The sequence below is a fragment of the Nilaparvata lugens genome, chromosome 12, assembly GCF_014356525.2.
Source record: "Nilaparvata lugens isolate BPH chromosome 12, ASM1435652v1, whole genome shotgun sequence".
Taxonomy (NCBI): Eukaryota; Metazoa; Arthropoda; class Insecta; order Hemiptera; family Delphacidae; genus Nilaparvata; species Nilaparvata lugens.
Window position 1 is genome coordinate 5,433,480 of NC_052515.1, and position 20,042 is coordinate 5,453,521.

The following is a 20,042-nucleotide window of genomic DNA, read 5'->3' on the forward strand; positions in this document are numbered from 1 at the left end:
CAAAGAGCTTACATAATTTTTGCTGTCAGATATCGCAAAGGCATTGAGAGATAACCAATAATTGCCAGTGACGTCAGATAAACTCCATGTAAAAAGGCTTGCAATTGGTTGATGAAATGGAATATCGTAGCTTTTAGCCAGTAGCAAAACGCCACACTTGGTGTGTTGAGTAGGAATATTTCGACTCATCACATGACCATCGACCACTTTAGGCCATTTTTGATACAAGAGAGTGTTTAGTTCTCTGCAGTTTAGTGCACGGATAAAGTTCTGTTAACTTAGGAACCTGTAAATACTCGAAACAGTATTCTCGAAATGGCGGAAAAGGATAACCCAATTTACGGACCCTTTTTTGGAGTCATGGGAGCTGCCTCAGCTATTATTTTCAGCGGTAAGTATTCTTTTCCATACACTGAAAGTGCGATATTGATTAGATTGGGACTTTACCTTATTCACGATTTTCCTATTTATTATCCTCAAAACGTGTTTCCATCTAAATTTTTATTAATTTAGGAACTAATTGAACAATATTCATGCTTTTCTATGTAGATTCTAATGATATTTTGCGTTTCTACACAAATTCTGTACTGTAAGCCGTATACAGGCGGTAACATACTCATGATTAGACAGGTTCTAAACCAAGTACTTGAATTCAATACCGTTTCAGTTATTATATACTTCATGAATTTCATATAATTTTAAATTCTAAACCATCTTATTTGTGACAATCAAGTAGATTTCTACACAGCTGGTAGCCCAATTTTAGGTTGTTCGGCTGTAATGACATGTTTCAAACACTGGTTGCTCAGTGATGAATCATGGTTTTGTAGGTAGGTTAATATTTTTTATATTTCTTTTGTAAGATGGTCAATTTCTTTTTCTAATTATTTATCTATTACTTTTTAAGGCTAGTAGTGTATTTTGTGAAAGTTCTTCAAGACATGCCAAGTCAGATGACCTACTGTCAGTGCTAGGACCACTCCCTCATGATCAGCTGATCTAGCTCATTCAAGTGGCTGTTGTACATACTATCTTGCGTACTAGAAATGTATTCAAGCACCAGAAGCTTTGATGTATATACATTCAACAGGTTGTTACAACTTGTGAATCTGTTGAATATTTTATTTTGTTCAAATTTAATCTGATAGTTTCCTACCACGCCTTACCTTTCCTGATAGCGTAGTCGGCATGACTTCACGTGATCTAACAAATATTGAAATTGACCCGTAAATGGTTTTATTTATTACCGATTAAAAATAAAAAAATGAGAAATCTCATGGAGTTTTTATTTAGTTTCCCAGAAGTAGGCCTACAGCTCATGTGACTTGGTCATGAGCATTATTTGAGGGAACCAATGTTGGAACTGTGACTAGAGGTTTGTAGTTCTAAAAATAAAATAATGTCTTCATCTTAACCCAATTTCTCAAATTTTGCATTTTTTCTTTTGAATTATATTAATTCAATGCAATACCTACTTCCCTCGAATTTGTTGTTAAAACAGTAAAACTGACGATGAAATTAGGCTATCTGGAAATTAATCTGATAGCTATTGTGTGCTGTGTTCTAATTTACTTTATCCCAAATCAAATTTCCTTTTCGTTGCAATCTATTATTATTTACAAAATATTGATATATCTCGTTCTTTGGAATTATCCAGCCTGAATTATCAGCCTTTCCACATGTTAGATCTCCACCCATTCAATGATAAGCACTTGATGTGAGTTCTCGTGGCATATGATTAATTAAAAATATCAGTTACTCTTTTAGGCATGACTGATAAACTCAATTCCGTATATTTCCATAATTTAAAGGAATTGCCGCACGTTGTGAATCTAAAAATATTTTAATTTATGTTTATGCAGATTTTTAAGGTGTGGTTTATTTAAACTAATCATGCCTACTTGTCTTATTGAAGAACTGTTACCAATATTCAATTTTACTATTCAATCACTAAGCTTATTTAATATTCTTACAGGGGAAACTCATTTCACTGAAAAAACTTTTGATGATAGTGACTTTTTATGATCATATCTGAAGTTCAATAAAACAGCTCCCTAAACTGCAATTTTCTTATAAATTTCTGTTTGAAATATTTTTCTGTTGACTTGGTGATTTGATTCATATTACTACTGACTGGACTGTTTCTATACAATGCCTCACAGTTCTGCTGATTCTTCCGTAAAATATTAGGATATTTGGAGTAGAGTGCTTGCACTTTTAGTTTGTTGGATTTCACTAAACTATGGATTATTCTTATAGAACTCAGTCTGTATAATTTTCAATCCATTCTTCATCTCCTAAAATTACAATCAAATTTATAATCATGACTCATTATTATAAGTTCAGAATTCATTGCTTTGCAAAACTTTATAAATTTCTCCATTTTTTTGAATGTTCTCAACTTGTATTTTAATTCAATTCGGGAATGTTTTGTTAGTAACACCAAGACCAAGTAATCCTTCATTAATGAGATCTGTAATGTTGGAATCCAGCAGCAGAAAAACGTTTTGTATTCTATCATATAGAAATATAGGCTACATAATGTGAAACAAAAATTCAATTTTTTCTTTAAAAGAGCATCCTTTTCAACCTTACGTTAAAGAAGTAAAATTTAAATTTACTTCTTGCTTGATGCATAGTCCCCATTATCAAATAATGATATTGTTTCTCATTATGAAATGTTAAGATTGTATGATTTGAATAAGTTTTATCTTAAGGATGGTTTAGGTGACCCTAGAATTTATTGTTATAATCTGAAAACCAACAAGCTTACAATCTTCAGTTATCAATGACTTGAGAATACTATCTTTTGTTTAAGTTGAGCAGTGTTTGCAGTGTTTTGTAGCCTAGTAAAATTGTTCTTGAACCTCAGCTGTCCTCAACCAATCAACAAACTGAAGATTTAGCTGTCTTCAACCAATCAACAAACTAAAGATTTTCGAATATTTGTCCACTAAAACATCAATAATATAAATGAGACTTTGTTTTATCTGTCTTTGAAACGTGTTAGACTGTAAGTCTGCCGGTTGTAAAACCTCAAATTGGACTCTTTTATCTTGCTAGCAAACCGTAATTATTGTATGGCCCGCTGCCAATTATATCTACTTCTTATTTGTTCATTTTTGGCAGATGCCTTTCTAACAAAAGAATAGTTGTAAAAGAATGGGTGTGGAGAAAAAATAAGGACAGATAATGGAGTACTGAAAGAAATTGAGGAGAAGCAATAAGAGAAAATGAGAATTGGGAAGAGGGGGGAGAAGAAAAAGAGAGAGTATGACTGTGTATGTAAATGGAGTAGACTAAGACGGAAAAAAGGGGGTAGTTGTTCAGGAGGATGGTGAAAATAAGGAGTAGAAGAAAGAGGTGTTAGGAGTGAAAGAGGGAATTGGAGGAGAAAAGGGTGCATTATAAGGAGAATAGATAATGAGAAGAGGGCAAGATGAGAAGAGGAGAAGAAGAAATGTAGAGGAGGTAGAGAATTATGTTGATTAGGAATAAAAGTAAAATCAGGGTGGAGAGGTCAATTGGAAGAGTAATGAGAGATGAACGAAAGTTAGTTCATCCCCTTCACACAGACATTCTGAAAAGTGCAAAACAATTTCAACTAACAAAATAAAAATGTATTGCTTTTTAATGTGTTAAAGGACAGGAATATGATCCCAATAACCCAAGGCACCATATAAAGATACCTGGAAGACACAATCTTTTGTGATTTCTGGTCTACACAAAACAGTTTGCCTAGGTTTTTTTAACAGTGTCTCAGATTTAATTTTTTTATTTTCTGTATAAGACATTACACTAAATCCTATGATTCATTTTCAAAGTAGAAGAGCCAGAAAATGTATATTATGATAAGAATATGACACATTCTATATGTGCTTCTCCTAGTTCAAACAGTCTCTGACTTACCCCTTAGTTAAAACAAACCCCATCTGACGGCTTAGTCTTTGCAGGGGTACTCCTGAAGTTTTGAGTCTTTCGCTTATTTTAAAAATTAGTTTTGTGGAGTAATGAATATCCTGAGTTTGAGGTAATAGAGGTGGAATAAGAATTGGGAAATTTGTTTGAAACGTGGTAGATGATTGAAAGAGTAAGTTGGAAAGGAGAAATAAGAGACCATTGAGAAGTGATTAGAGTAGAGGAAATTGCGTGATAAAAGATGTTGAAAGGAAGTTTGAATTGATGTTTTTGAAGAAAGAGAAAAAGTGATAAATTTTAAGAGAACGACGAAATAGAATTGGAGAGAAGGAAGAAGTTGGAATAATTTATTTTTTACATTGATTTGATTTTGTGTTATCAGAAATGTGAATAAAATTATATAAATAGTGGTGGTCCAGAGATGTGCCACAAAGAAATATGAAAAGAAAAATTCAAGTACAGTATTGAAAATTGAACCAAATTATTTATAACTATTAATTTATTATTAAACATCATTATTAATTTTTTGTAGAAACAGCATAACGTCACAAATCACTATAAGTTACGATGAAATGGAACTGTCTGAAATCCTAGTGTTATCAATTTTCTGATAACAGAATTGTGTTTGATCTTTCAAGCATGTATAAACATACAGTAGTCGAAATTAGCTGACATTGTGTTGGAATATTTTACAATAGTGCAATGCTTTTCCAATGAATTGCTTTTAAAAATTGATACGTTCTCATGAATAACATTTTTAATCAAACTGAAATCTTCTTCAGCTTTAAAATTGTTTGAGTTGATGAACTTTCGCTGAACATTGTAATTTAATTTAATTACAAGCATGAACGAATGTAGGCCATATTTCAAACTATGAAAAGTGTTACTTTCTACAGAATTATAATCAATGTTTGAAATTTCAACAAAACATCTATCAACAGTTTTATTGTCACTTGGTTCTTCCCAATTAGCTACCAAAAAGAATAATTTTCCAAAATTAAAATTGATGTCATATTGACGTGTAATTGAAAGTATTCAATGAGTTGTGCAATTTTGATTTTCAATCTTCAGATTTTTACGAGAGTTGCCTACAGTTACTAGGCAATTAATTCATTGCACACACTGTTGGAGATATGAAAACAGCTACTAAAGTATGCCATGCCATGCCATGCCACTACAATACACAGCCAAGAGCCAACTGATAAAACATCAACTATTTATTACATAGTTTATTGAGATCACAGATCAAGTTCAGCGTTGAACTCTTTAGTGACTGAAACCAATAATATTATTTAGATCACTAAACCTCGTGAAGGAAACTATATCTTTATATTTCTTGTTTATGCAAGTTTTATTCACTTAATTTTATATAATAAGATTTTCTGATTATTCATGAGTGGTATTATATTTTATTGTACTGTGGATTTATTTTATTTTTATATTTTATTGTATTATACTTTTTGAAGTGAAAAGTGAAATCTTAACCTCATTCTTTTTTGAAACTTTTATTTGTAAAAAATTGGGAGAAGACAGTTTTGGGCTATGCCTGTTGTCTTCTCCCAATCATATATTTATTATATTGTCTTCTCCCAATTATATATTAAAATTATTATTTGTAATTGTCAATGAAATAAATAAAACTCATATTCATCCCTGATGCACATTACCTTGAACAATTTATTGGAATTTTTAAAGGGACAGATGAAGCTTTTTTCCAGCAGAATTTTTAAATTCCAATGTTTATAATAATTATATATTGAATAAATAATACTCTGAATATTTTTCAAGTAGGGTAATGTTTTTTCCTGGCGCGAAGCGTACTGACTTTCCTTATTTCCAAGGAATTATCCATGATTCATGTTTCTGATTATAAATGGATTATGAATGAGTTGAAGATTCGAGGATTAATTAAAATTTAGTAATTCATTTCGGATGAATTGAGTGCATCTTCATCGTTTTGACAACTTGATAACTTTTACCTTTTACTAGATGGCACTTATTAATAATTTAATTATGCTATTTATATTAATTTCATTTATAAACATGCTACTGAAGAAAATATTCTGATTTGAGTTTTGGATTCAAATGAACTTCAAAGTCGTCAATGACATTTTACTTGAATTTAAAATGTTGTATGCCACTTGAGCACTACTCAGAATTTGTGGCTTCACACAACAAAAATATAATAATTATGAATCTCCGCTGCTAAATACTTGATGTTCAACATTCCCATCAACTCTGTTCTTCTTTTACATTTTATGATACATTGGTAAACGATTACAAGGACTGGTACCTGTCCATCTATGAAAATGTACACAGTGTTGATTAAAATGGATGGAATCTCTTATAATATTTTTTCCAATGAATGTTCAGGTAGGATTTGAGGTTATCACAAAGTTTCCCATTACCGTTTGGAAGTGCATGGAATGAATATTATCACTTTCAATGGAAGTTTGGGTAAAAATGAAAGTAATCGAACGTTTTTCAGTGACTGTTCCCATAAAAAACGGAAGTAATCCTGCATCTTTGATCATTGTAAAGCCTCATGCGATTGGCAAGACGGTGACGGGAGCCTGAGAACTTTTAATCCGTGATAAATTGGTTGAAATCGTCACCGTTTGCGAATCGCAGTGGTGTTCCCAAAGCTTAATGTTACTGAAAAGTGGAAGGAATCACAACATTCAATTAATTATTTGTATTGAAAAAATCACATTCCAATTGAATTGACAAAATATGGAAAATCATTATTCTCGTTGAATATGGCATAAGGAATCACAATTTTTCGATAAATGTTAGTTTAGTGTGAGTTTGAAGAGCTGAAAATGAAGTTAGGTTTGTGGCGTGGCTGAGACCTCGTGAATCACATGACTGTGATCGCAATGATGTAGGTTAGGTTAGTCACATGACTGCCTGTGTTATGTAATGCCAGCTAGCCAGCCTCGTCAAGGAAGGTCATTGAATTATTCATGCTCTCAGTCTATTCTATCTCTCTTCTACTCCTACTCCTCCTTATTCTTCTTCTTTTGATTCAATATCTCCTTATTCTCTTTCACACCTATGCCTTTATCACATCTCTTCCCATAGTCCACTCTTTTCTCTCGAGATCTCCTACTGTTCTCTTATCACCTATTCTTCTCCTTTTTCTCTTCCTCCTACACTTCTCTTCATCTTATTTTTATTTTTTCCACCTGTCTTAGTTCTTCCTGTTCTTCTCTACTTTCTGTGTTATCTTTTCTTCTGCCTCCCAATTTTTGGTCAAGTGGTAGAGAGGTCATTACTGTCCAAACTTCGCCACACCATGAAATGGAAGATTCATTCTATTCTATTCTAATTTTCTTGTTGTCATCTTCTATTATTTGCTTTCTCCTTTGAAGCATCCTCTTCTTTTTTATGTTTTCTTATCCTGTCCTCTCTCATTCCTATTAACTTTCTCAATTCAGTTTGGCTGACTCTTCTTCTTTTATTTTCACGCATGCTCTTTTCTCTATCCTCATCATTTTCCTGTATCAACTCCAGATATAATCTTCATTTTCTTGTGTTTCCTCTTTTCATTCTATCTAAGTCCAATATTTTTTTGCCTTCATCTCTATTCCATTCTCCTATCTAATTATTTTTGCAGGCTTCCAGTCTTCCTTTCAACCTCCTATAATTTTTTCCCTACTTCTATTTATCTTACTAGTTTTCATCTCAAGCCCATATACTCTATCCTCAAATTTCTATTCTTCTTTACAATCTTTTTTCATTCACCTCGTCCCACTGTACTCATTTTTTACTCTCTCACTCTCTGATTCTTCTCCACTCTATATCACATTCACTACTTTCCATTCCTGTTACACCTTTTCTGTCTCCTGTAATTCTCATTTTCATCAACGGTTTCATTCTCTTTCTATTTTTCTCCTATTTGATCAGTCTCTCTCGCTCTTGTGCAGTGGCTGAAAGTGAGAGATGACCTTGCATTATTGGAGAATTGAATAGTAGTGGAGGAGGAGAGCGAATATTGCTCTCTCCTTTTCCGTTTTCAATGCACTGTAAGGCCAGTGGTTGGCCTTGTACACAATTTACTTGGGAATATCTGGGCAAATTATAATCGTCTTAACCTAGTGATAATGGTAATTTTATTTATACTCCTGGAAATTTGTGATTTCTATCAATTTATTGATATTCTTCTACGTTTTGAAAAAAAGTGATTTTCATCAGTTTACTGATATTCTCCCAGTTGTTCAAACTTTTACTAATAATCAATAGACTCTTATCAACATGGAACATTATTCTTTTATTGATTCAATGATACAATTATTTTTTTAAATAATTTGGTGGAGGATCAACAGGTACAACCCATAACTGTTCCTTCCCCGAATTTCGATTCATCTAGATTAATCAAACATTGATATCAAAGTTTAAATGTATATGCAATCAAATAAAAAAATAGTGAATTCACATTCAGTAGACAATTACTGAACATGCAAGCTATGTTGTAGATTCTTGATTTACATGGAAATTGATTCTCTAAATAAAAATGAATGCAGTGTTGAATAGAAGGCTAGAAATATAGTAAGTCAGAACTACACTCATGTGTTGAAATAATAAGTAGTTGATAAATATAATATGTAGCTCTAACAATTCCAAGTCGTTTTATTCAATATTACACATTTATTACATGATTATTTATGGTGTTCTAGAACGACATTGGTTTATAGTTTGTCATAGAAATATTCATTTGAATCAAAAGTTCAGGAAATTGGAAGCTTGGTTTAACAGGAAACGCACTAGTCACTATAACAAATAACTGACTAATGACCGTTATTTAATTGATGGCCTGTTTAGTGAGTCAACCGTGACATGAACACTCTTCATAGCCTACTGATAACACACAAATGGCATTGCTTTGTGGCCAATGATTCATTCATTCATTCATTTCTGTTTTAAAATGTATTAAATCAATGAATATTACTTCAAAAGAAACTTGTAAAAAATGTTTTTATCAATAAATTATGAAAGTTACGCTTGAACCTATTAATAAAATTTGTGAAATTGTTGGACAAAATTATTCAGGGCATACTACAATCACTTCGTGCATTTTTGTAGTGACTTGGGTTATTGGCAGGTGAATGTGCTAGATATATTGATGCAGAAATGAGACTTCTATGCACCTATATTGAAACTATGAGTCACTGCTTTTTATTGTTACAATCCTGTAATTCAATTTAAAACAAACTGGCTCCTCAATGTTCAATCAATTAATGTTGATTCATTTCTTCTATTATTTTTATGTCATTCAATTAATCTATCACTAATATCCCTATCAAAACACTGGAATATCTATAATAGAGAAGGTTTTCTTACCAAAAATATGATTTTTTGCTTCTTCTACAAATTATTACATCCTTTCATCAATCTCATGTATTTTTTCAATTAAACGCTGGGAGCTACTTACGACACAATTGCCTATATTTTTCCTAATATTTATCTCCCTTAATTTATTTGCTCGTTCTATGTATTCAAATATGTTTCTATGTTTTTCAATCAATTTATTTTTATGTGTCTTGCACAGCGCTGAGAGCATTGTGCAACACAATTTTGTCTAGATTTTTTCCTAATATTTATCCCCCTTGATTAATTTGTATTCTATGTATATTTTTACCATGTTCTATGTATTTTCAAACATGGTTTTATGTTTCTTGATCAGATTTGAACTAAGCCTGATTGCAGTGTATTTTTCGCACAGCGCTGAGAGCATTGTGCAACACACTTTTGACTATATTTTTCCCAAATCCTCCTCTCGCTTACTTTCTAAGCTCGTTCTATGTGTTATTGAACAGCGCTGGTAGCATCATACGCACAATATTTATACTTTTCCCAAAATTTATCTTCTTCAATTTTCATCCTCGTTCTATGAACAGTATTTTCAAACATTTTTATGTTTTTTATGTCTATATTTTCTTCTCTCTTAATTTCAAATCACCAAAATGAATCAAATCTCCAAGGCTGGCCACTAACGGTAGAACATGCATGACACAGTCGCCGTACATTGTTGTCTCATCACAGCGAAACTCTTCGAACAAAATTTTTTGTGGTTAGGTTTTTGTATCCAAATTTCTTGTTTATTTTTTCTTCGCTGCTCTATATTTGAGGTTAAATAATTTTTCTATCATTATAATAATTATAAAGTTGTGTTTCTTTTCTCGCTCAAAATTTTGCAAAATTACTCAAAAATTTCCAATTTGTAGAGATTTGAGTGAAATATTTTTGTTTTTAATTAGTTTTTGAATATCAAAAGTTAAAATTTTTAGGTTAGTCATTAGTTTTGAGGTGAAAATTGGACTTTTTGAAGTGAAAAGTAAAATTTTAACCTCATTCTTTTTTGAAAATTTTATTTGAAAAAATTATGAGAAGACAGTTGTGGGCTATGCCTGTTATCTTCTCTCAATCATATTATATATTATAATTATGATGATTTGTGATTGTCAATGAAATATATAAATAAATAATTTGTAATTTTTCAATGGTTTATTTATTGTTATTGGTTGTTTATTTCATGTTTGAAGCCTCTCGCTGATGATGAATATGTGTAAACATGCATTTTTATCATGCATGTTCTACCCTTAGTGGCCAGTCTAAGGATGAGTTTTTTATCATTCTATGCTTGTTGTATGTATTTTCAAACAAGTGTTGATAGTTTTTTAATGATTGTTGTTGTGTGTTTGTTGCAGCGCTGGGAGCGTCGTACGGCACGGCGAAGTCGGGCACAGGCATCGCGGCGATGTCGGTGATGCGACCCGAGCTGATCATGAAGTCGATCATCCCCGTCGTCATGGCGGGTATCATTGCCATCTACGGCCTCGTAGTCGCAGTGCTCATCGCCGGCGCACTAGACGCTCCCAAGAACTACTCGCCCTACAAGTCAGTATACAACTCAGAACTCACTAATATTCACCAAATCAATGTATGCTTGCATTTATTATAATGTGCTGCATTCCGGTTTTAAAAGGACAGCTAATACTCAGTACCACCCAAGTTGGTTCGACTGTTGAATCAATTTATGGTTGCATTCATTATAATAATTTCACATTCAGGATTTAAACGGGCAGCTGATTCATCTCAGTCTAAACTGAAATTGTGCATATGGACCTGAATTGGATAAATGTTTGGTTTAAACTTGAAATGTAACACATCCTAATAAATACGACCACTGATTTAATCCATCTCCTTTTCACATAACACTAGAACCTACCCCGTGCGAACGGCCGGCCCGATACCTTACCTAACCAATGTTGGCAGTCAACGTTGTGCAACACGCTTTTGGAAAACTCTTCGATTTCGATACCATCAAGTTTCCAAAATGAAACAAAAATTTCAAAGGATCAATGAATTTTTTTATCATTTTACTTTTTCAGATATGAGCGCCTAAAATGTAAAATTGAAATCTTTTTTTGATGATTCATTTCAGAATGGCTACAAATAAATGCATGAAGTTGTGAGGATAGATTTCTCTGCGATTATATTCTGAGAAATCAAATATGTAATTTGATAAAAAATATCCTTATTTCATAATTCATTTGTTACCAATTCTGAAATGTTTCACTCCAAAGATTTCGACTTGAGGCGCTCATATATCAAGAAGTGAAAATGATATAAGAAGTTCTTCTCTAGAAATTTGTATGTTTCATCCTGGGAACTTGGTAGTATCCAAATGGAAATACTTAATCGAAAAATGTCACCAGTTGAAAGTTGGCAAAAGCGTGGTCCACAACCTTCACTGTCAGCATTAGTTGCATTAGTTGAATGGGAAGCATTAAAATTGAGTTGTTGTTGTAAGCTCTTAATGCCCCAGCTAGCATTACTATGTCAGACTAATAACAATAACATAGCTCTCCTCATAGGCAGTTGAGCATTTAAAAGGCATGCTCACAGTTTCAAGTGAATCTCATCATAATCATTACACTATACCTATTACATAACGAGAAGGCCCCTGTTTCTCATTGTTGGCAAAGGTTTTCAAATAGCAGCCACATGCCTTCTCGTTATGCGCCAGTTATAGTCTGAATCCAAGTGCCGCTTGCATTGTCAAGTTTGGCGCCCTTACAATAGATTATTATAATGGCTTTTTGTCCAAAGGAAAATAAAACTGATTATTATTATTAATTCTTCGACCAGCACTCGAGCCCAAACAATATTAAGCTTACTGTATCAAAGTGCAAAGTATTAGAATCAAAACTCCAAGTCTCCAACTATTACTCAAATCCAAAGAGTTCTATAATAAAGTAGCTATATGACCGCACCATTTTCGCATAGTTATCACTTATTTTACAATTTTGATTGAAGTTTTTTTACACGCAAAATCTGCACATGTGAGATGTGAGGCCGAATGTAAATTGTCCCAGTCTAACGTTTATTGGTGCCTGTCACTCGTCAGGTAAATCTTTTTATTTAAATCTGTAAGGATACAACAAATTCTACAACAGAAAATCAAGGTGGAATAAACTGGTAGGTTTTCGTTGATTGCAACTACGGCTGAAGGAAATACCGTTGATTCTAATGAGAGTCTTTAAGGATCTCCTTTCTTGCAATGCTTGAACACTCCTATAAGAACCAAATACATTCTCCCTCTGTAGTCGGACACGGTTGCATGGACGAGAATACGCCTTGAGCGTTTCAAATGAAAACATCTATTCTCGAGCGTTTGTGAGCTAGCTGCTGAACCGACAGTTGTTCTGTAATCACTGCGATTTTCTAACCTATAAATTGAGAATAAAAAAGTGTTTTCCTACCAGATACTAATATGTGGTGTGAAAATGTTGTGTGCAAACATACTGCCAAAGTTGATAGATGGCCGGACTTCTGAGGGTCAAAACATAGTGGAGCAGAGAAGGTAGCTAAGGGTGCCTTCACCGCTTCACTACGTTTCAACCCTACTGCGTATTCCCACACATCTCTGTATCAGAGTCAGTGACTAGTACAGTGATTCCCATGAGTTCTAATGGCACTATTACCACTCAGCGCGTCTATGGACGAAAAGTTACTGTGGATCCAGTTAGATTTAGTCGAGATCTCGATCGAAAAGCTTTCTTTACATATTTGACTACATATGACTGTGCAATGTAATTTTCACATTTTTATATAATACTAGCAGGAGCAGGTAACCCGTGCTCCACAAGGATGTAATTAAGTCTTGACAAACTGAAAACTTGACCTACTGTAATCTTGAAAAAATTGAAATAGGCCTATAACCATCCTCAGTAAATTAAGAATCTTTATGTAAAATTTTAAGTTAATCAGTTGAGTAGTTCAGACATGATTCATGAATTTCCTATCCCGTACATGTATAAGCCAATTCTTTCATTGATTTCCTTGATTATAGATTCCATGTTTTTGTGTTTTTAGTGGTTGCTAATGAGTTTGTGTGTGTTTAGGGGCTTCCTGCACCTGGGCGCCGGTCTGGCGGTGGGTTTCAGCGGTCTGGCGGCCGGCTTTGCCATCGGCATCGTGGGTGACTCGGGAGTGCGCGGCACAGCCCAGCAGCCGCGGCTCTTCGTCGGAATGATCCTAATCCTCATCTTCGCCGAAGTCTTGGGTCTCTACGGCCTCATTGTCGCCATCTATCTCTACACTAAATAGACGAACCACCAACAAGAAGAAGAAGACGAAGTGAAACGAAGAGCGCCACCACCATCGTAGAGAGCGTGAGAGAGAAAGAGAGAGGAGGTAGTGTTGTTTAGTTGTAGTACTGTTTGAAAGTGTGTGTGTGAGTGAGAGGGTGTGGGAGAGAGAGAGAGTGGCTGTGGTTCAGCGGAGGGGGAGGGGTAAGTTGTAGCTTGGTAAGGATTTTTGGCAGTGTAAAACACTGGTTTTTATAGGATATGAAAAGTTTGAAGTGTAAAATCCGCTGTTTTCTGGAAGGATTGAAGATTTGAAGAGATTAAGTGTAAAATCCGATAGACTGTTTGTTGCCATAAATGATGTTGAACTATTGTTTATGAGCTGGAGTTAGCTCTGAGAGTGTAGTGTTCTCTATCACTCAACCTTGGTAGACCCCTGGTTTGTAGAAGGTCCAAGTGTTGGTCTGGGGATTTGAGGTGCAACAACTAGAAAGTCTGATTTGGTTCCAGGGGCCTTTACTGAAAATGGAAATGGTTGAATATGTTTGGGATTGGTTTTATGAGTTTCTCTGTTGGATCAAACTAGTGCTCTAAAATGGTGCTTTTAAGGTGGAAAATTTACATCGAGTTTTGCAATTTTATTCATAATCGTAGGATAATTTGCCAGATGAAGATTGTGATTAGAGTTGTAAATTATAAAAAAGGTTTTTGTGCTTTTGAAGGATTTTGGAAATTTATGGAAAAATAGTGTTTTATCAAAGTCTCTCATTTTTAATGTTGTAGATCGACGACGTGTCTTTCTGACTTTTAATTGGGAAATTATTTAAAAAAGTGCTGAACCACAGTCGCTTTGATTACTCTACAATTTTACAGCTTTGTTGAACTTGAATAGTGTGTGTGCTGCGTATGATGACTGAGTGTGTGCGTCTGAATGATTGTAAATATTATTATCAGAAACCGAAGGAATATAGAAGAGAATATTACTAATATTATTAGAAGCTTGTTCTTCCTGTTTTGTTACAATTATTGTTTTGTTTCATGTATAGAAATTTTATTTATGTACACACTTTCCATTTAATAATTAAATCAATATTGTTGTTTGAAAGGCAGCATACAATTATTACAGATTTTGTTCCGGTACCAAACTATCTGTACATAATTATATTGTTGGAAGAATCAGTAAACCAATTTATTATATTGAATATTGTTTGAAATTATGAGAAATAGTGATAATATTGAAATTAATCTTTTCCTAGAATTTGTTAAAGTCACTTGTACACATGCACCCGCACACACATACTCTCTCTCTCGCTCTCCTTCTCTATTTCCTCTCTCTTTCTCTCTCGTAAAATTTATTTGTAGCTGAAAATTTGATGAATAAAAAGTAATTGTGTAAAAATAATTAGACTCTGTTCTTCGATCACATCCTGTATGTTTTCAAAGCATAAATATCTGAAAAACTTTGCATTTTTCTTGTTGTTATAATATTGTTGTCTACATATAATATGTGTATTGAATGATATGTTTTGATTTTTAAAGATAACTATTATATAGTCTAATAACTGAATCGAGGATTGTTTGTTATTGCTATTACTCTACTGCTGATGGTGTTGAAAAATATTACGCTCTGAAACTTAATTGTTATCCCTCCTCAGATTCGTTATAAATATTACTCCTCCTCCTCCTCCTCCTTCATTCTCCGGTGTTTCGTCGCACCTGAGTGTGTTCTCTCTCTATGTCTGTATTCTCTCTTCTCTTTCGCCCCTTCTTGAGATGATTGGTTATGAATGCAGCATAGATATATGTGTTGATAAAATATATCTAGCTTTATAATAAATAAAACTTATTGCGAACATTCCAGAATCAGTGTAATGTAAATAATGTTAGCTAACAGAATTTTGAAGTCGAAAAAACGTTGCGTTTTGATGCAATCGACATAACGTAACGTTTTACAATAATAATAATGAAGCATTGGTGTACAGTATATAAAGTATATTTATATTTGTCATATCACACATCATATAATATATAAATTTAGTAATTAACTGTTGTTCAAAAACCATCACTTAACGATATAATTCAGTTGATCGTTGTTGAAGTAGTTGAAACAAGTTGTTGTTTTTTTAACCGCTTTGTAAATGTAAGCAATATACAAATTTATGCTGAATAAATAGCTGTTACGTTGTTTTCTGTGGAAAAATATTCTGTGCTAAAACATGTAGAAGAACGACTAGACAGTTTGAAAGATTGATAACAAAATACTACTATCAATTAACGAAAATTGTTAGATGTTCAATAAACTAGTTCATGTATGTCGTCATTTAATGATGTAATAAAACCAATATTAGTAAATTGTTGACAATTGTTTATTGCTGTAAACCAGAGTCAAAATGGTAGATAAATTTCTGTTTGATGACGTGTGAGATTCTTCGTAAAAATTCTGTAGCTGAAAAATTCTGCACAATTGTTGAAATTTAACTCATTTTAGACACTGAAACTAGGTTTGTTTGTTCGGTAGTGTATGTATGGTGTGATATGTATGTTTCACTACATATTGTTTCACATGATGTATGAGAGTGTAAGTATGTGTGTGTGTGTTGCAATTCTATTAATTGTAAAATACTGTTTCGAGTTATTTTAAGGTGTACTTAGGCCTATAAGATGGAGAAATTATTATAATCTATATAGTTTAAATCTATGGAAAACAGATTCTTTAATTTTACAATTACTGAATACTTGCAGCTGCCATTACAGTTAAACGTGTTTGATTTGTATGAAGATAACTCTTTAAATTTTTATCGATAACATTTAATCTTGAAAAAACAGTGCAGAAGAATAATAGTAATATTATTAGAGAAAGTTAAATTTAAATACATAGGACAGCTATACCAACAACCATATGTGTGAACAATAATGATTAATAAAGGTATATTTAGAAAGTTTGAATTTTTTCTGTGTTGCCAGAGTTTTATTCATAAAGTTTACTTTCCATCACAAAAACATTTGCTGCCTACCGTTACAAGTTACTGAACAAATATCAAGATTTTTTGGAAATGAACGTGTGGTTACCATAAGTTTTCAAGGTTCACAAGTTTTCATTACAACATGTTTCAATACAACCCTGTTTTCGCCTGTTTCAAATATTTTGAAATTTGCAACTCATTCTGGGGATTTGTTGTAATGGAAATAAAATTTTGTTTCTGGTAATTTTCAAAATAAGTTAGCAATCGTACAAATATTTTCCAGTTACAGATGGTTCAGTCCTGAAAAAAAGCTCGTCTGCTATTAAGCCGCTGCGATTTCAAGCTTTTTCTTCTTACTGAACTATCTATACCTTGGAGTTTACAGTGGTAGCGCATACAAAAACTAGTGGCCTGTTTTATATAAAAAAAATTGTAAAGTCTTAATATAATACTGGATATAGCTGCTCACGTTTATAAAATCATCAGGTAGCAAGCCGAGCTAAAGCTTTGTTCAGACCAAGCTATTTTACTCTGCAGAGCAACAGAGCAAACGTCCGCAGAGTTTGTGTTCACACCAAAAACATCTGTGGGCCGTCAGAGCTATTTTTGCTCTGTTCTCAGTATTGCACTCTGATTCCAAATTTTTAATTATTACATTTATTTTTCATTTTTTGAGCAAACGCGAGCCAAATAATTAAAGGCGTTGAATACAAATTTAAAATTAGAATTCTATCTCCATTTTTACGTGATGAATTTACGGTTTTTGATGAGAGATATTTATCGAAAACGTCCGCTCGGATGCCTGGAAAAAATCGCTCCCAGAGCGATTCTAAAACATCCGCTTGCGAGCAGAGTTTTCTTGGAACGTCAGTTGGTTCACACAGATGTCGGTGTGAACACCCGCATTGTTTAAGCCGGCGACAGATCTTTATACACCCATCCATCCACAGATTTTGGTCTGAACATTACTTGAGCATTATGTTTTTCCTACAGTTACGTTGAAAAGTGGCCATTGCTGCACTGATTACAGAACGCAAAGAATCACTTTTCCGCTCTAGTGCGGGAAAAATTTTTCTGCACTCCAGATTTGCAACATGGCAACGCAAAATACTTAGTAGGTTATATGGAGCAACAGTGCAGCAAAATCAAAATGAAGTTGGTAACAGTGATTGCTGTGGCTGCTATAGTGAGCAGAGGTGCAACCAAGCACAACGCGCTAATTATTATTCTTTATATATTATAACCAAGGACAACGAGGACTTTAGGATTTTAGGATTAAGGTTTTTATCAATAATAAAATTACACAGAAAAACTTGATGGATCTCAGGAAATTTTACCCATAATTACCCACTTTTAATATTCAATGGTAACTGTAGGAAAAACATAATGTGAAATACGTGCGCAAAGTTCCTCTGCTGCACTCAAGAAACCATTCCGCCCTCGCCTACGGCTCGGGCGTAAACGTTTGTTTCGGTGCAGCAAACTGTCACTTTGCGCACTAGTTGCACAAATAACTATTAACATCGAGCGCTTAGCTCTAGGGACAAACTAATTCCGCTAGATCGCTCCAGCTGTACTATTCACTTGTTGCCCGAGCATAGCAGGCGTAAAAACCGTGCTTTAAAGGTACACATACTAGCGGCTATTATTGTGTTTATAAAAGAAGTTTAAGCATCAATTTTATTCATCAAGAACAGCGCTACAAGTTGCTATGAATTTGAAGTCTATAGAACGAACATTGAATGTAAAAAAGGAGTTTAAAATGCATAAAAATTTAATTTTTTTCAGATTTTCAAAAACAAATTTGACGTTATTTTTGCTACATTGAAGAGGAGACTTGCATATTTTTCTGACCAGTAGTTTTTGTAGGGTATGTGTACCATCTGCCTCAAAAAAGTGACTTTTGAAGCCCTATTGTTAGCTAACAGAAGCTGATGAAAATATTTCAATTGCATAGATTATGTCCCTAAGAACCTGTCCAATAGATTAGAAAAAGAGAAAAAAATATTGAATGCACAACCTTAGGTAACCAACTTTCTTCTGTATTATAGGAATTATAAATTTTATGTAACAGAGGCCTCATAATATATTTACTGATTTATTGATCCAAGTATCAAATCAAACATTTATTTCGCCATTTAAAAAAAAAACAATCACAAATAAAGAGCAAATCAAATATGATGAATAATAAATTTAAACAAAATACAAGTGTTAACTTAAAAATAAGAAAATAATAATACAAAATCATAAATATCTCTTTACGTATGTATATATAATTTACGTATTATATATGGCATCACCAGCAAAAGAATAAACTTTGCCCGCTGGTGACCGTTGCAAATCGAAAATATTATAATATAAAAAAAAATCCTCATCATTGAGTCATTTCTGAGAATGAAGAAAAGAAAAAAGTAAATAAATTATAAGGGATACAATAAATTTTAATTTGAATAAGGTTCTCTATACATTGAAATTATTAGAGGAGGAACAAACACATCTCAAAAATGTTCCTCTCCCGGATTTTAGTGCATAATATACTAATATACATAATACTGGTTCAAAAAGTCCAATGAAGAACGACTAATCTCAATGCTATATATTTATATGGAACCTGTACAATGTGAAGAGTTTGATTAGAATTTTTGAGTCGCCTTAAAATGTCTCAATCTTGAACCAACCCAACACAAAAAACCCTTAATAAGAGTGCAGAAGATTAATAATAGTGATATGAGAGAAAATTGGATTTAAATACATGCCTACTCTAGGACAGATATACTACAGTAACTATATTACCCTATAGTGAGGTCCACGTTATAATGACAGTATTTGATAAACTTTGATGTTGCTATCCTTGTCTATCGTTCGACAAAACAGGTAGTACTATCCTTTTCTAGCTCCACAACGAAGCCAAATACTCGTATGTTTTTGACGATGTAGAAATATAATTAATTAAGGCAGACAATAGGCAAAGCTGTTCTTCCATCTCTATTCACTGTCATTATAACGTGGACCTCACTATATATATATGGGTAATATAGTTACTGTAAGATATACCAACCTCGTAATATCTGCGGCCTCCAGCCCGGTTGAAGGCTGAAAATGTAAAATTTGACATTACAGACTATTCTCTATGTGACATAGGCCTAGAATAAACAATCTATATTGTTTATTCATTGATAAATCATGTTTAATCATAGATTGTTTATTCTGCGGTCATATGACTCTTAAGAAAGCTGAAAGCCGAACTCTACTCGTGGAGACGGCTTTAGGCTGCTTACATACAGAGTGATAGCTTCTCAAAACATACACATTTGAATGGTGTGTTTATAGTAAGGTGAACGTGACTAGCAGATGAAATGGAAACTCATGAAGTTTCTCCAGTTTCAGCTATCATTAATTATTGCTCTATTAAACAGCCTAAGACCCGGCTGCACAAAAGCCGGTTATATTTTGATCGTGATTAGTTTCACTAGAACCAATCAGAGAAGGCGTTCTTGAAAAGACGGCTTCTCGGATTGGTTCTAAAGGAATTAATCACGATTAAATTTTAATCGGTACTTAGTCT

The 20,042-nt window shown here is 33.3% G+C and overlaps 1 protein-coding gene across 1 annotated transcript; it reads left to right on the plus strand.

Annotated features, from left to right (window-relative positions):
- The first annotated feature begins 95 nt into the window (after positions 1-95).
- Positions 96-16,460, plus strand: LOC111056018 (V-type proton ATPase 16 kDa proteolipid subunit). The gene is made up of 3 exons (XM_022343332.2): positions 96-391; positions 10,629-10,818; positions 13,329-16,460. Exons 1-3 carry the CDS (start codon positions 316-318, stop codon positions 13,531-13,533), a joined length of 471 nt encoding a protein of 156 aa, XP_022199024.1. The 5' UTR covers positions 96-315; the 3' UTR covers positions 13,534-16,460.
- Positions 16,461-20,042: the final 3,582 nt, after the last annotated feature.

Bases quoted from the DNA above. Each gene is read 5' to 3' on its own strand.
- LOC111056018 (XM_022343332.2), top strand. From the start codon at position 316: ATGGCGGAAAAGGATAACCCAATTTACGGACCCTTTTTTGGAGTCATG. The intron at 392-10,628 runs GTAAGTATTCTT...TGTTTGTTGCAG, and splicing joins CTCAGCTATTATTTTCAGCG to CGCTGGGAGCGTCGTACGGC. The intron at 10,819-13,328 runs GTCAGTATACAA...GTGTGTGTTTAG, and splicing joins AAGAACTACTCGCCCTACAA to GGGCTTCCTGCACCTGGGCG.